This window comes from Thunnus thynnus, chromosome 1 (genome assembly GCF_963924715.1).
Source record: "Thunnus thynnus chromosome 1, fThuThy2.1, whole genome shotgun sequence".
Classification (NCBI taxonomy): Eukaryota; Metazoa; Chordata; class Actinopteri; order Scombriformes; family Scombridae; genus Thunnus; species Thunnus thynnus.
The window spans coordinates 27,273,384-27,290,897 of NC_089517.1; the positions used below are offsets into that span (position 1 = coordinate 27,273,384).

The 17,514-nt window shown below is 37.2% G+C and overlaps 1 protein-coding gene and 1 long non-coding RNA gene across 2 annotated transcripts; one reads left to right on the forward strand and one right to left on the reverse strand.

The window, feature by feature from the left end:
- Positions 1–2,751: 2,751 nt before the first annotated feature.
- On the forward strand, positions 2,752–8,055 carry LOC137189486 (uncharacterized). Its single transcript, XR_010929646.1, has 4 exons — positions 2,752–2,991; positions 3,313–3,407; positions 6,686–6,762; positions 7,171–8,055. It is a non-coding gene; the product is annotated as an uncharacterized lncRNA (long non-coding RNA).
- A 3,257-nt stretch (positions 8,056–11,312) lies between these two features.
- Positions 11,313–15,434, reverse strand: bcl2l10 (BCL2 like 10). The gene is made up of 3 exons (XM_067593901.1): positions 15,308–15,434; positions 13,770–14,231; positions 11,313–12,306 (listed from the first exon to the last, which is right to left on the reverse strand). Exons 1-3 carry the CDS (start codon positions 15,338–15,340, stop codon positions 12,184–12,186), a joined length of 618 nt encoding a protein of 205 aa, XP_067450002.1. The 5' UTR covers positions 15,341–15,434; the 3' UTR covers positions 11,313–12,183.
- Between the last annotated feature and the right edge of the window lie 2,080 nt (positions 15,435–17,514).

Here is a 17,514-nt window from a genome sequence, read left to right on the forward strand (position 1 = left end):
GCACTTTTAACAATTTCTCACACGTCATTCACCTTTTTAATTGATTTATTTAGCTTCTTGTGACTCACTTTTGAATAACATTTCAACTTTATCAGCCACTTTTTTTAAAAATAACTTTGCACTTTGGGACTCCTGCAGGTCTTATGATATGATATTCGGACCCGCCAACCTGGGAGATGATGCCATTAGGAACTTTCGTGCAAAACATCACTGCAACTCCTGCTGTCGCAAACTCAAACTTCCTGGTGAGGGATATTCTACAGCTGCCATTCAGTTGCATCCTTCCTAAACTGAATCACTCCCCAATTGTGCTAAAAATCTTCGAGCTTTAAGGCAGCATTTACCTACCGCCTTGGCTGCTGGTAAATCTTAATTTAGCGTATTTTACCGGTGATAAACCTCTGGTGATAACTGGTGATAGATTTATTGTGTTATAGATATATTATAGTTTTATAACACTTTTTTTTTTCCTTTTCCCTCCCTCTTATTGGTCAGATCTGAAGAGGAACGAATACACGCCAGATAAGGTGACATTCCCGCAAGATGATCCTCCCAACCCGGGGGGCGGCGTCAAGGAGTCCCGCCAATCAATGAGGCTGATGCTGTGATCCCTTTAAAGCGAGAAGGCGAATGATCACGAGGCTACTCTGTTCTGATCCATTTAGTCAAAGCCAAGGAGCAGGAAGACGTATCCAATCAACTGGAAGAATCACACCTGTGTTTCCATGGAAACCAGTGCATGCAGACTGTGTATTGTTTTTGTTGGTCCCACCAAAATGCTGTGTCGAACACAATTCAACCATCTTAACCTTTGTTTTTTAGTACATAAATGGGGGGGTAAAAAAGTTTTAAACATATTTTGTACAAGTTTATGAATTATATATATATATATATGAACTGGATATATGGACAGGTACACTATCATTGCGGAGGGTTTATTATTTATTATGAAGTTTGAGACGTTGCCTTGTTTTAACAAAAAAAGAACAAATCTAAGTGCATTGTACATCTGTTACAGCAGCTTCAGAGAGGAACGCCTGCTGAGATTCAGTCACTGCAACGCTGCAGTTTGCCACCAGATCATTTTTTTAAATGTATAAAGACTCGTATCACAACTTTTTGTCTCTTAGTTAATTAAAAGATATACATGAATTTGAAAATCTTGTAAAATATGGGCAGATTGCAATGCAACTTTTACAGAACAATGTATGTAATTTTATTGTATTGAAAGTGTGTCCACCAAAATATTGCTGATAGTTTTTATTGTTACAAAGGTACTATTGCTATATCTTTGTCATCAACTGTTGTATGAGCAAATTACAATCTAGTGTATCTTATAGATACTGATATCTGGCATGAGCTGAACAGATTAAAATATTTTATTCAGGGGAACTGACGAACTAAGGGTATTACTGTATACATTTTGTACTGGAATCATTTTAAACAAATAAAATGTTAAAAAAGCTTCAGCAACATCGCTCAGGTGTTACAAGTGTTGTGATAGGTGGCTTATATTCAGATTCAAACCGAGCAGATTTACTCCCTGCAGTTTGTAAGTGGGCTGTGAAGATGAAACAGCAAAAGTCTTTCAGACACAGATGAAACTGGTCATCAGTATTTGAAAGATTTTCCCATTTTTTTTCTCACATTCTCATATTTATTATGGTAACATTAGAGGAGAAATGATTAGTTGATTGATAGAAAATGAACCGAAGACTATTTTAATAGTCTAAACATTCACTGGCTCCCAAATGTGAGGATTTAATTCCTTTCTTTGTCTTTTATCATAATAAACTTCATGTGTTTTGAGTTTGTCAGTTGGTTGGATTAAAAAAAAAAAGCAAATTGAATGCATCATCTTGGTGTCTTGGGAACTATAACAGGCATTTGTAACTATTCTGGCATTACAGACATTTGATTAATTAAGAAAACAATTGGCAGATTAATTGAATACGAAAAGAATCATTAGTTGCATTGTAGAAACGTCCCTGTTCACTCAGAAATGTGTTTAGCTTATTGTTACTTCACTTGGATGTTTGGGCTTCACTGTGCAGAACGATGTATGTGTGATGTGGTAATATGACGCCTCCAGTCAATCACAAATTATTAGAATATTTTTAAATGTCTTAAAACAAGTCTGGAGAGGATCTTAAAATGTTGCTGACTGCATAGTGTCCATCATCAGTGCAGAGCAGTGAAGTCCTGCAGATGAAGGGCGGGTAAATTCTTGACAATATGCCTGCAGAAGGAGACAGTGGGTCTGGTGTTTGAACAGAGGCCTCAGATTCCTCAGTTGGACAGCAGCTGCTGGTTTATGAATCAACACACAGTAACCTCTGTTCACCTGAAACACGTCACCTCTGATTGAAACTGATAGACTCGCCTGAATTAAGCCCGCTGAACGTCCCTAATCTGAATGCACCTGCGTGATAACACACTGCTTCTCTCACTTCTCTAAAACGAGAATGTCACAGAGGTTTGACTGTAACGGCCTATATCCTCTCACAGTCTGTCATCACTTCACTTGAAGGAGAATAAGAATTTAGTGTGGCATCTGGTTCTTCTGCTCTGCAATAACACTTTTCATACACTTTGTAGAGGTTTTTGGCTTACATTTCTTAAATTGTGCACTTTTTGTTGTGTTAATTTTATACCTATTGTATTGTTGGTCAGTTTGGCTACAGTGAAATACCAGGAAGACAACAGCAGGGGAGGAAACTACAACTGTAACATGATACTGAAACTATACTGTCCATGTGGTTGGTTTGTTTTTTTTGGTTTGTTTTTTTCAAATTTAATAATGATGTGTACACTGGACAGACTGGTCTGCCCTCCCAATGGGTGTGGTTTACCTCATAACATAGAGTCCTATAATCATGACTTTGCATTTTATTCAGATCAGCTTTTGTCTGAGTGTTTACAGCTCTACATAAACCACTGGTTTACACGAATCAGCCACTAAACCATGACTACAGTCACCATTGAATATTGGTAAGTTTTTAACTTTATTCTGCTGGTTAACCTTGTGCATTAGACAGTCTGCAGAAAATGTGTGTGTGTGTGTGTGTGTGTGTTGAGAAATAGATACATAGTAATGAGGAAACTAGTGTCTACAGAACATTTCCTGTCTTTATGCACAATGATGTGACAATTTCCCAGTTAAATTAACTTAAGGGTTCAAATGAAGCTAAAGGACCAGGAACAAATAGATGTATAGACTTAAATTAGGTACATATTTAAATTTTTCATATTCCTGTTGGCTAGAAATACAGAAACTCTTATTATATAATCAAGTGTTTTTTTGTGTTACAGTAAAGGATGAAGCTATGCGTACCGCTACCAGGAACTGGCTGGTGCCATAAGGCAGGTTCCTGGTGTGCAGGTGTCAGGAACCAAGGGGAGGACAGGTAAGCTGCTTTTTCTTTCTCCACTCATATAGTGCCGTGTGGAGGCCCATTTCAGCCAAAACATTAAATAAAACCATGGGAATGAGAAAAATTAAAATACTCATGGAAAATTGTGAGTTGCTATATCCAAAATCTGACTTTTTAAGACAGAGTTATGAGAAAGTAAGTCAAAAATTTTAAGTCATAATTTTGACTTACTGTCTTATGTCATAATTTTAACTTTATAAAGTTAAAACAAGAACATTTTCAAACCTATGAATACTTTTTATTTCACAGTAAGCAATCACTCCATAAATACTTTTTGTAGACTGGTAGATGAAGAAGTAGAAAATAAATTTGGGGAACTATCACATATACTGAAGTATGAGAGAAAGAATCTCACACATGCTGAGAGAAAAGAAAAGAATGTCACAATAAAGCCATGTGACAAAGGAGGTGATACAGCCATAATGGTCACAAGTAAGTAAAGTGAAAAAATAAATAAAATGTTGATGATAAAAAGTTAGCAGTAAGTTACTACTGAATCCCACAGAGAACTATATACATGAGTTGAATACTATTATCCAAAGAGGTCAAAACAATAAATGGTTTACCGAAAAAGAAGCAAAGTTTTTGCTCAATAGATTTCCAATCACACCTGTAATTTATGGTTTACTCATTGGTTAGGGGTCGTCCTTCATATATCAAGGATCCAACTGATTTCCTTATCAGGATTGATTCAGTCAAAGATGTAATCACAGTGATTGGTTGGTGACTCTCAATGTAACATCTCTATATACCAAAATATTACATGACTCGGGTTTAGAGCATTGGGTTTAAGTTATTTCTTTAACAAACGGGTAAAGCAGACTCCCCCTAATGGGTTTATTAATGCAGTTCATCCTTAATAACAATGTATTTTTATTTGAGAATGATTATTACAAACAACAGTATGGTTCAGCCATGGCCTCCCATTCTGCTTACGCATATGGATGCATCTTCATGGGCAAAATTAAGGAAGGCTTTATTTACAACAACAATAATTACAACAACAACAATATTTATGGACAATATATGAAGCATTATTCCAGATTCAATGACGACATCTTTATAATTTGGTCAGGTGATGAGGAGGAGCTTTCAAAGTTCTTTTCTTATTAAAACTCGTGTATTGAATCAATTTCTTTCTCGATGGAAAAGAGTTTAGAATCTATACATGTTCTTGGAAGTTAAACTAATCAAAGATGGAGACAGAATAACCACAACAATCTCCAATGTCCCTAAAAAGTTTACCAGTGAGTCAACTTTACAGGCTTAAAGGCATCTGTAGCACAGAAGATGAATTCACCCCACAAAGCAAGAACATGTTGCACGGATTCAGAGAAAAAGGTTATTCAGAATCATACCTGCACTCAGCGACAGAGACTGTGAACATTACAGAGAGAAAACAGTTATTTGTCAAGACAAATAAAACAAAATTATGTTTGAACTTATAATCTTTTCAGTTCAGTTATTAAATCTACAGTTATGAAGCATTGGCATATTCTGTCATCTGACACTGAACAACAATTTTTAACATCCTCCTTTGTTCACATATAAGAGAGCAACAAGTCTGAGAGATGGCTTGGTGAAGGCAGATTCACATGCAACTAGACCGAAGACATTCATTTTGGGAAATTCCCCCTGTAGATCATGCAACTCATGTGGCAAGATGGTGAAACCTGACAAATTCAATGTCACACACAGAAGAGGAGTACAGAGGAGTACTACTCACCTACAACACAGCCCATGTAATTTATCTACTATTCTGTCAATGTAACAAATACTATATAGGTCAAACATCTCAAAGTTGAAAATTAGGGTCAATGAGCACAGACGTAGCATCAGACATATAGATATGACATCACCGTGGCACGCTATTTCTGTGAACATGGACACAAAGTTGAGGATCTTAAATGTATCGGAATTGAAAAAATGGCATGAATGAAGAATGTAAATTGATTACTTTTCTATAAACATGAGTCGGGTGACATTATATCTTCCAGAGTGTTTTCTGTTCCTGCCATTCAAAAAAAGTTCAAGGAATAACGAAAATTGTTCCAAATTGTATTATACCATTTTAGTAATTGTAACTTAAATAACAGATATATCTTTGGAGGTTGTACTGATCCCTTGATTATGTTTACATGTTTAAATGATTGCCAACTATTGATTTGTACCAATTTATGAACGGTGAGAAACCTGAGGTCCATGATAATAGCCATAGTTGTTTTGGAATATATTTTGTGAATAATGCTAATTTTAAATATTGTTGTTTCAGTATGTCTAACTGGATGGTTGATGTACTTCAGATTAATTTATTTGGAATTACAAATAATTATAGTATCGCCTCAACAATCTCCATGAATCATTGTCTCTCTCTCTGTGTGTCTGTGTCCCCTGGTTGAGTGCGTCTCTAGATCACCCTGCGATCCTAGAATTTGTCTATACTGCCTATGCCAGTTCTTATTTTTTTCATTTTTATCATTACTAACTTTCATCCCTTTTTTTTTTTTTTCTTTTTGGCAGCAATGATCTTCCATATGCAGTTGCAAAATGTCAGTTTCCATGTCACATATCTGCACAACAGCCTACATTACAGCCAGACTAATACATTTAGGGAGGCAGTGTAAGATATCCAGAAGCACAATATACAGTAATGAGATGGACGGAATATAAAGAAAAAACAACCATCATATTCATATTTGTTTGTCACCCTACATAGTTTTCATATTTTTTAAATGTGAAACTGGAGCTGCCTTGTTATGCTCAGTCACCAAGTCAAAGAGTTTTAGCTTTAACATCTGTGCCACCTGCAGAAAATGCAGGTTACAGCTGCAGTTTTTTTCTTTTTTTTAGAGACGCTGTTTGGTATCGCCTTTACCACCTGCTTGTCAAAATAATATAAATAAAAATGGGACCTTTTTGTGTCACACTAACAATGAGCTGATATCAAAAAGTCAAACTGAAATATCCACCTATCCATCTTTTAAAAATGTTGGGTTAACATTTCAAGAACTTAAATTAAGACAAAAAAAATGAAAATACTGCTGTGAAAATACACAGTCCTAACTCATCTTTTAGCAGAGCCAATGTCTGTTTCATACTGCGCCCACTGTCTCACAGAAATCTGTTCTAGTGCAAAGTGCAAACACAGACAATATGTGAAAATAAATACACATTATGAACCTTGGCACTTCTGTACTTAATATTGAATTGGTTGTATTTTCATTTTCGTTGTCTTATTTTCACCCCCACAGACAGTTTTGAGGTGTCAGTGAATGGTGAGAAGATCCACTCCAAGCTGGAGACAGGAATGTTTCCTGATACTACACAGGTTAGTGTGTTAGTGAGATACATGTCTATGAGCTTTAAAAAGTGAAGAATCTTATTTAAAATATGGCATAGACAAAAAAATTGCTAGTATTAGTTTTAATAGACTGCTGGTAATTATTTAATATGTACATGTTATATAAGTGTATCAGTTTATTTTGCTTTTAGTCTCTGTTTTGGTATCACATAGTTAGTTTATTAGTTTACAGATTTTTCTTTAAGCCAAATTGGCCTGTCAAAATACAGTAGAAATACCAGGAAACATTGATATGGTCATCATTTGATAAACACTGAAGTCATCTAAGTTAATTCAATTTCAATTCTCATAAGGATGCAGTTAAAAAACAAATCACACAGAAAAGAAAACAGTCTAATATAGCAGCACTGAATTTCTTGTGTTTCATGTAACCAGATGGTGGAGATGGTGAAGAAGACGGCTAGTGGGGGAAAAGCGGAGAAAAAAAAGTCAAAGCTGTTTAATCGCAAGAACAAATGCACTCACCATTAGAGGATGAAGGATACAACAGTGGCTATATTCACACTGCAAGAGCAGTACATGGTTTGTCACTCTCTCACACCTGCTTATTTGAATACCAAAAAAAAAAGGATTTCAAACATTAAAATTTGACACAGTTGTATTTGTCAACCAATATTAAAGCCTTCAAGTTTCACTGTCAGCCATGAGAAGATCAGACCATACATTGTCCTCCTTGTGGATAAAGACAAAGCCGAGAAGATGATGAGAGAGCTTTGAGGAGCTGGGCACTGATTCGTACTTCTGTTTATGAATGTATGCGCAGAAAACATAGTGGGTGTGTACACGATGCAAGACGAGAAGCTTTTCAGCTGACCTGTAGCCTGAGAAACTGCTCTCATCATGTCGGTCTCAGGAGTGGGAAATCAGAAAATAGAACTTTATTATTATTATTAAGAAAGTGAATCAGTATTTTCCCCAAAATGTCAATTTGTTACTTTAATCTTTGTGTGTTTGCAGATAGAATGTGCAACACTCATTACATCTTTCTTGTCATTTATACTCTCAAACACATCATGAACATGGACTCAGATGTATTGTATATTCAGATATATGCCCTACTTTTTCAAATTGTTCCCTGCATGGTGTTCGGTTGTGATGAGCTGAGCACTAATCTAATCTATCTGTTATGATAAATATTAAATCAATGGCAAATGTTACACATGAAAAAGAGATATTTATTTTGACACGGAGCATGTATTTTAACATGTATTTGTATTTTATTCCAACAACAACAAAAAAATTCCAGAAATGCAATAAAATATCACTGAAAAACCGATGTTGTGATCATTTCTGATGATTTTCACGCCGCTTGGTGAACAGTTAGTGAGCTGTTGTGTAAAAGGAGGCTACGCAGGCTGAACTGTAGTCAAATTTCATCCTGTGTAGTGATCAGCACTGACAGTGCTGACTGCGCGCCTGACAGACTGATATGATCGTCCACCTGAACAGAGATCACAGTGTCTTCAACTTCCTGAACTGTCCCCGTTCCAACGTCCGTCCCTCTGTTTCCAGCAGATCTAATCAATCACATCAGAGGAATCATGATGGGATGGAAATGCACTGCTTCCTGTGCAGACAAATTACATCCTGGCATAACATGCATGTGGAGTTTTTATTAATTTATCTTTTTTTTTATCTGGGTGTGTGCTGGGTAGCATTTAATGATCCTAAAATCTCTCCAAACGTGCATACCAGCAGTGGAATAAGTATTCACATACTTTACTCATCTAAAAGTACCAGCACCAAAATTCAAAAATTCTCCATTATAAGTAAAATTATACTGAAGTAAAATACATAAGTATTATTAGCAAAATGTACTTGAAGTATTCAAAGTCCTTATTTTGCAGAAACACACCATATGAGAGTGTTAAATTACTTTATTAGAAAATCACTAGTAACTATAGCTGTCATATAATTGTAGAGAAGTACAAAGCCTACAATATATTTCCCTAAACCTGGCAGAGTAGAAGTATAAAACAGAATGAAATGCAACTACTCGAGTAGAGAACCTCAAAATTGTACTTACTTCAGGTACAGTACTTGAGTTAGAGCTGGGCTATATGCGACAATACTGTAGGGATGATTATTGGCACTTTCACAAAATATTTACATAATGATATTTTTTATAATATTTAATCATCATCAGTAATGTGGATATAGTGACTAAGTAGGTAAAGACAAATAATAGAACAGTCTGGTAAGTTCAGAAAATTACATCATTTTACTGTAATGCAGCCATTAAAACCAGGAAAAGACGACACTTGCGTCATATCACCATATTACGATATCCAAACTGCAAGATCATATCTAGTCTCATATCATGATATCAATATAATATTGATATATTGCCCAGTCCTGACTTGAGTATATATAATTAGTTATATATAAGACCATATGTGTCGGAGCAGTCAGAGAGCTCATCGAGTTTCTCATTACTATTCTTTGACGCGGCGTCACAGAAACATGTCAGATCAGTGAGGATGTGGTATAAACCGCATGTCTAGTTGGCAGCAAGAATAACCCATCAGGAAATTGATTGCCAACCTTTAAAGGGCCAGAGAGCTGAATCCAGATGAGACAGAGTCTCATCACATCAATCACCAGCGTATAGAATAAAACAAATGAAGCAGATATATTGAAGCTCCTCAGATTTTTAAATCAGTTATGGGGGCTGCTGTACTGCCCATGTAATCTCTGTATTATAATCCATAAAATAAACAGATAGTGATAATAACAAGAGATCTGTCTGCTGTTTGTGATGCTCTGTTGGGGATGGTGGATTAAAAAAATAAATAAATAAATTATCAACAGGAAACACAGATAACCACATTAGAGGGAGTAGTGGTTCTCTATTTCACAAACAACATGTGTTGTGAATGTAGTGTAGAAATGTGTATGTGGGCGAGCGTGTGAACAGTGTTGAAGCTAACTGGAAATGAGGGAAATGATTAGTTTCAGTGCTAAATGCATTTAAATTGGTGTGAAGCTTAATGAGGCTTCAGCAGTCTGAGGTAGTCATATCAAATGGATATCTGCCACATTTACAGTCTTTTTAGCATCAAATTCCCTCTTTGTGTGTTGAAAAGTGTGTTTCTATAGTGTGCTGATCATGCTGTGAATACAGCAGTAAAGAAAGCTGTTAAAGCTCAACAAGCTTTTTCTTTCTGTTTTAAAGTGATGAAAGCAGTTTTTTGAAGACGTGCAGCAACAGGGCGATCCAGTTGAGTAACTCAGCCCTTTTATGCTTGGTGGTAACAAAAAAACTTGAGCATCCGCTTGAAATAAGGTATCATTTTGTTCATCAGAAGCCTTGTGGCCAGTAAAAGCAGAAGCAGCAGAAGTACACCAATTATAGACCTATTTATCACTCAATTTTAGCGTCTCTGCTATAGATCAAGACATATATGTCGGCCGGGTGGTGACAATTCACCTCTTGCACTTGACTTCAATGAGGAAAGAAACAATTTCTCAATATTGTCACACTCTCTTTAATTCTCAGAGCATGGCTCACTCACACTTGATACAGACATACAAGCTGCTAAAGAGGAGTGAACCTCGAACAGTGGGGTGAATACTCCTTTTTCTCTTTGACACCAGCCACTAGGAGTTACCGTGACTACTCTACGCATGGTTATACCCACAGACATGGCAGGATATACTTTATATGGTCTGGCATGAACAGATGTTCCTTGTTTCTCTTTCACACAGGAACATATTGCTCAGACGCACAAACATGGTTTCTATGGCTGTCTCTAATCATATTAACCTTTCACAAGTTCGCACATTCATTTTCCATATTCATACAATAATTTACCTCACAGCTGATACATAACAAGAGATTGGGGTACAGAAATGCCAAAGATGTGTGTGTGATTATTTAAAAAAATGTCTCCATTTTGTTTGTTAACTAGCACTGACAACTGTTAAATGTCCCACTTGTGCTTCAATAAAACAAAGGATTATGTATAAAACTATTCTAAAATGAACAGATTTACTATTTTATTTACAGCAAAAATGGTTCAGTATTGCCAAATATGCTGCAATTATCAGCTGTGCAAACGTACAAATAAGGTCATGAGCACCAAAGGAAACTATAGAACTATGTGAAACTAACTTGAAACTATGTATGGGATGTCTACTTCCCAAATAAAATGTAAAAAAAAAGGCACACTTTTCACTACTGGTAACACAGTTTCAATTGTGACTCTCATGAAATGTAGTGTTTTGTTTCTGTTTAGTCACAGCTTTAGTCTGTGAGGAATTATTTCACAGATCATCAGTGTGAAGCTGCTGCACTACAAGCTTGTTGTGTAACTCGAGCACTGTGAGGGTCAGAGGAGCTCAGAGACAGACAGCAGAACATATCTTATTTATGACCATATGTCTGCGTATGAAGGCAGGGACAATCATTTACTATTCATATCCTCCTACACACTGCATGGACATTTTAGGGAAATAACAAAGCTGTAAAGATGACATCACCTCTCACTGCACTCAATTACAAGAATCACAAGCGCTATAATTGCATCTTTTTTATTACAAAAAACAGTGAAATAAATAGAACAAAACAATGTAAAAATATAATGTTTCAAGAGATCTGTGGGGGGGAGGAAATGTCATAGCAACGGTTTGTTCTAATAGCAATATGTCAGAAGTCAGATTGGTCCCTGGTTTGTAGATTGACAAAAGAAACATTTCACAACATATCATAGCACCGTTGTGTGGTCGTCAGCCCTGCGTTCAGCTGACCGTGTAAATCAAAAGACATTTCACATGAATGAGACAGACTTGAAAACAATGAAACAACTGAGTCAGATCTGTTTACAGTTTCATTTCATATAAATATAATATATTAATTTATACATTATACACTAGAATGGCTCTATACGACATACACAACTCAGGTAAACACGTGAAGTAAAAGGCAGCTGACAATTTTAAAAATCAAAACTAAAAAGCTGTGGGAAAACTGAAATGAAGAGTTTCTTCTTTTTTAGCTGCAAAGTTGAAAATACAAACTCTGAAAGCAAGGTGATCCGATCCTGTGCAGAAACCTGTGCTTTAGTAATTCACCTGTCTACGATATGCAAGCTGATGTCACTCACTCCAAAATTTCTGAAGGCATTGAGATCATTTTTACAATCTTTAAAAAAGGAGCAAGTGACAAAATGTCAGTATTTATGTATATGTGTGTAGGGGGGGGGGGTCCGAGTATGTGCAAACATTCAGTTGATGACTTGAGATAACAACCCTGAAATCACTACAGATTAAGCTGTGTTTTTTGCAGCACTGATGTTAGAATGAATGAATCAAAGATCTACTTAATTGTGCCAAATGAAACAAGAACTTGGATGAGGATGCATTTTAAAAAGGATCTAAAAAGGCTGGTTAGCGCACCAGGAGGAAGGTGAGTCCAGCGAGGCCGACTCCAGCCGCAGCAAACAGCGCTGTCTTCATGGACGAGTCCTGGTTCACCTCTCTGGCACTGCGGGAGAACTTACAGAACCCCGCCTACAGAGAAAAAAAAAGAAGAAAAATTTATGAGTATGAAACTTTTTTGTTTACTTGCAACAAAATAAATTTATCTGCAACTTTCAGTTTTTCCTCCATCTGCTGTAGGTTTAGAATACAAATGAGCAAGCGTTAACTGTTTGCCAAAATGACTTTCAACTATCAGTGGCTTAACTGACAGCTGGTGGCAATTATACAAAATATTTTGGAAAATATGTCACAGTTATTCTTGGGTTTCTCCAAAAACACAGAAAACTATTTTACACTCCGAGGTTGCTGCTGATATCTGCAACTTTTCAAACATTCCTGACAACGCAGCAGTTTTTCAAAGTAAGAAAGATGAATTCTGTCAAAGTGTCAACCCGCAGGTATAGAAAAAAAAACTCCCCCCAAATTTTACACAGAAACAGGCAAAATTATTCATATTTATATGACAATATAAACAGCGTAGCCAGATGCAGGTGTGCAGCCTCCTGCAGCTGCATTTCTTCATGTTTTCAGACTGAAGCCACAGGTTTGACCAGTGAGTGCACCTGCTCTCGGCTCCAGGTGTTCGCCTCTTTACAGCTGTATGTTTTTCTAGTCATACCACTCTAACTTTCAATGTGGGGAAAGCCAAATTCAACACACTGAAGCTTTGACTGTTACTACAAAAGTCCATCTGGCTGAGCTGGTTACGTGTCTGTTGAAACCAGCTGCCAGCAGAAGAAAGGAGGGGTGTGTGTGTGTGTGTGTGTGTGTGTGTGTGTGTGTGTGTGTGTGTGTGTGTGTGTTTACGTGGGCGTTTGGGAGGGGGCCAGGGCGAGCTCATTCACAAAAGCAGACATTCAACTATAGTTCGTTTTGGTGAGACTTTTAAGTCTATCATACAATCCCTTTAAGCTTAAGTTTTTTCCAGTAAAAAAAAGCCACAACAAGCAGTTTTCAAATGATCCTTGTGTGTTTGATTTCATTTGGTTTTTACAGTCTGATACTGACTTTACAAAAAAACTGATAATCTAAACCTCAACATTGTTTAATCAGGACCCTGAATTTACACTGTTGATGTTCACCTTGTTGTAGCACACAGTCCTCATAGTCTCACCTAATGTTGTTCTACAGTTCTTATAATCACAGCGGCCTCATGAGACGTCTGAATGCTTGTGTTGTCGGCAAACAAAAAAGGCTCCATCTAAACTAAGCTCTGGTCGTATTTTAAGCCACTTTTACACATAGATGTGAATACCGGAGAAGTAAGCAAACATGATCCTATCAAGACTAGGTGGTTTCCAATGCCAGTTGTTTTATAAATCATTTTCACTTCTAAGTCTTCAAGGGATTTTTCCAACAGTTTAGTTTAAAATTGGCTTGATGCCCTAAATACAATCAAAACTCCTCTTATCTTCAGTGTTTGTCTTTCCTACTTGACTCAATCAGCTCTGCAGTAGTGTCTGTATAGGAGGAGCCATGTAGTTAAGACCTACCCAGCTGTCATTCTCCAGCAGCCAGTCTTTCTTCTCCTCTCCCAGGTAGTCGGCTATGGTTTGTGCCAATCCCCTGCAGCTTCCAGGCACCTGTCCCAGTTCCTGCCCCTGCCCAGAGTCCAGCCCCGGCTTCATTCCCTTCTGCTCCAGCAACAGTCTGGCCAGCACCCCAGTAAAGGTGAAAAGGGACACCACCCTTCCCCAGTTCAAATGTCCGTCACCCACCAGCTCCTCTATCACCTTCCTGAGGCTGGAGCAGGGGTCCGGCCCGCACTGCCCAAGGAAGGTCTGAGCAAGGGAGTGGAAGCGAGCCTGATGCTGCTTTTCCATGTCCTGGGCCAGACGCCTCATGGCAGCGGCTGACTCGCTGGGAGGTGAAGGGGCTTGATGTGGGCTTGTGCAGCAAATGGACAGGTAGTCCTCTGCCAGAGCCAGGGTCTCTTTCCACAGCCCACCCATTTTCTACCAGGGGTAAAAAAAAAAAAAAAAAATCAATTCACTTAAAAAAATTTATGAAGCGTGGTTGACATGTGAGGATTAAATCATTGTACTTCTATGAAGCACAACAAAGACAGTTTGTGGATGTGACGGGAACAAAAGAGTAATCGATTTACAACTGCAACTGATGATTTTTCTCATTAAATGCATCTACCAATTACTTTCTCAATTAATTATATGGTCTATAAAACATCAGCATCTTTAAATATATTCAATTTCAAACGTTTGAAACTGAGGAAGGTTTCAAATCTCCATATCTGATACGCTGGAACTAGATAATGATTGACATTTGAGTCAATAATTGACCAATAATTTTCTGTTTATGACTAGTTATTTCAGCCAAACCAATTAACTTTTACCTCCAATCAGCATTTGCAGAAATGACGTAACGTAGTTAAAAGTCCGCTTCAGGTTCCTGAGAAATTTTATTGTTAAGAGTAACACTGGTCATTCACAGTTTTAATGTTTTAGAAAAAACTGTGTGAAGTCATGTGTGAAGACTTGGTCGTGTTTCTGTAGTGTTCAGCTACTTTACTTCCAGCCAGAAGCCAACATTAAGCAATATTTTAGCGTCAAGTTACGGTTAGCGTTGAAGCTAACAGCCGCGCTAGCATTAGCATTGTGAACGGAAAAGAAACAGCTTGAGTTAACGTTAGCTGTCGGTAACACAAGCCGGATAACGCTGAAGGCTAAATGCAGCTTATTTTACAGCATAACAACCCGATGTAAACACCACTGCAGTCTGAGGGTTGCATAACGTTAATTATACGTTTATTGAGGAGTTTTAACGTGAACTGGTTAACCTTTCTACCCGTTCACTAACCGATGATCTGTCACCGGAGCAATGGAGGACACAAAGGACCACACTCAGACTGCGATGACTAGTAGCTCAACTACGAGAGGCGCATGTACGCATTAAACGACATTTTTAAAGCATTATACAAACACCTCTGCCTTACTACACTCACACGACACTAAGCAGACACATGTATAAATAGTTAAAATACATTTTCCGTGCGTAAAGTGGAACAAAAGCTTACCCTCCCAGCGATATCAGACTGCTCTCTGCACATACGGACGGCGGAAGGAGATCCTCAGTTCACTCGCCGCTTCCCTTCAACTGGCATTTTATGTAAAACTCCGCCTCCAGTTGTCTGCCGCAGAAAAAAACCCATGAAAGTCCCTCTTTAATACAATCACGGAAAGCGAATAACACATTTAAACATAAGTATCAACATGAATTAGATAATGAAGCGTTATCATATCATGAAGGGATAATAATGGCAGTAAATACATCTGCAGGGATGAATTGTACCGTACATGTTCTCTAGTAGTTCTATTGTACTTAGGGCTCAGTATAACATACATTTAAAGGGAATACTCAATATAGTAATAAGTTTAGGCCGCTATGTGTATGCATGTTGTGGCTGCAGGGTACAGAGTTGAAGCTATTAGTTTATTACTTGATCTACAGGATATGCATCTGCAACTATTTTGATAATTTAATTAATTTTTAAAGCAAAAAACTCCCAAATGAATGGCACTATCCTCTCAAATGTGACTATTTGCTGTTTTGCTTTGTGTAGTTTTTGGGGTTTTTTTTTTTTGTCTTTATCCATAAACAATCATTGTAATCAGAATACAGTTTTTGAAGTGTGTCATTGGTTGACTGGATTATAGAAATGCTTTTTTAAGACACGGGCCTGAAACTAGGCTTTGATTAAAATCAAACAAAATACTGTAACACCACATAACATTTTGTGACCTTTAACAGACATATCCAAACTAATTATAGGTCTCACTTGTGGTTATAAGACTCATACTTTCACCTAGCACCAAAACCTGCTGATCAGTATGAGGAAGTGAAAATAGCTGAGAATTCATAATTAATTGACTGACGGGGGAAACCAAATGGTTCAGGTAATGTTGTGCAGCTGGTGATCTTTTTGGGTATTTTCTCTACATGGTGATGCCCCTCATTCCTCTCATCCATCTGTCCTTTATGCCCTTTCAGTGCTCTCTCTCTCTCTACCTTGGTAATTCCCTCAGGGTGTTTCCCTTTGTATTCCCGACCACCTTTCAAATGAAAATGACAAACAATAACTCCCTAGATTACATATTATGTTTACTATTAGGAGCTGCTGGAGAACATAATGTTGACATCTGAAATATAAAAGCGGGTTTCAGGAAAGCTCAGAGTCACAAGGACATGCTTTAAATGTTGATATTTCCTGTTGTTTTTATCACAGTGAAAGGAACGAGGATGTTACAGTCATTATAGTAGCCTCAAACAACCTCACAGGTGAATGTTATGTTGTTCACCGCAGCGCAGTAATCATACAAAAACAGCTCATGAATATTCTCATGAGATGCTGTGAGATATATGAAATGATGATGTGGATGAAGACGTCTGACCTTTGACTACAAAAATAAAGACGTGTCGGATAAAGAGATAAAGAGATCAATAATGCTTTGAGGACAAACATTTTGACAACTGGACAAACAGCAATGTTAAAACACAGACGTACAGTATATTGTCCCTCATAAAATACTTTACATCAAATACTGGAGAAATCAAATGTTATTTTGAGGAAACTGAAAGTCTGCTTGTCTATCAGAATTTTTAATGATAAATGTTTTGTATAAACTGAACTGAATTTCAACAGTGATGTTTTTCTATTTGATTCAGTCATCCTTAAGAGTAAGCAGTACAAGTCAGGATAAATAGCCCTGTGATGGACAGTTTAATTGATACAGTAAAGCTTTTTTTCATCCAGTTCTGGAGGCTTGCATGTGCTGTGTGCACGAGGACTTAATCTTTGAAGATGAAGCCTACTTAAAGGACTGAACCAGTGTTTTACAAGCTTTAGCTGCTTTACAAGTGATTATGTATACTTTATATTTTTAATGACCATTTTCAAATTCATGCTGTTAAGGTTTAGATTTTCAGATTAATCTTTACTGCCATTACAGATGGCCACTGATTTCCATTTATTTCCACATGGAATTAAAATCAAAGGGCAGACGCCTGAGACTTGCTCAAGTTGTCCATCACAACAAACATCAATTCTGCATTAATTTTTGTCAAAGTGGTATCATTGTTGTGGAGTAAAGCAGTGGAGACTTTTCAAATCTGCAATGAAACTACATTACCAGGCAATAATGATGTAACTTTCATACCATAAAGAAATGAATGGAAACTAATGGATGCCTGGAATAGTAAAAAGTACATTTAAATATGTAAAAC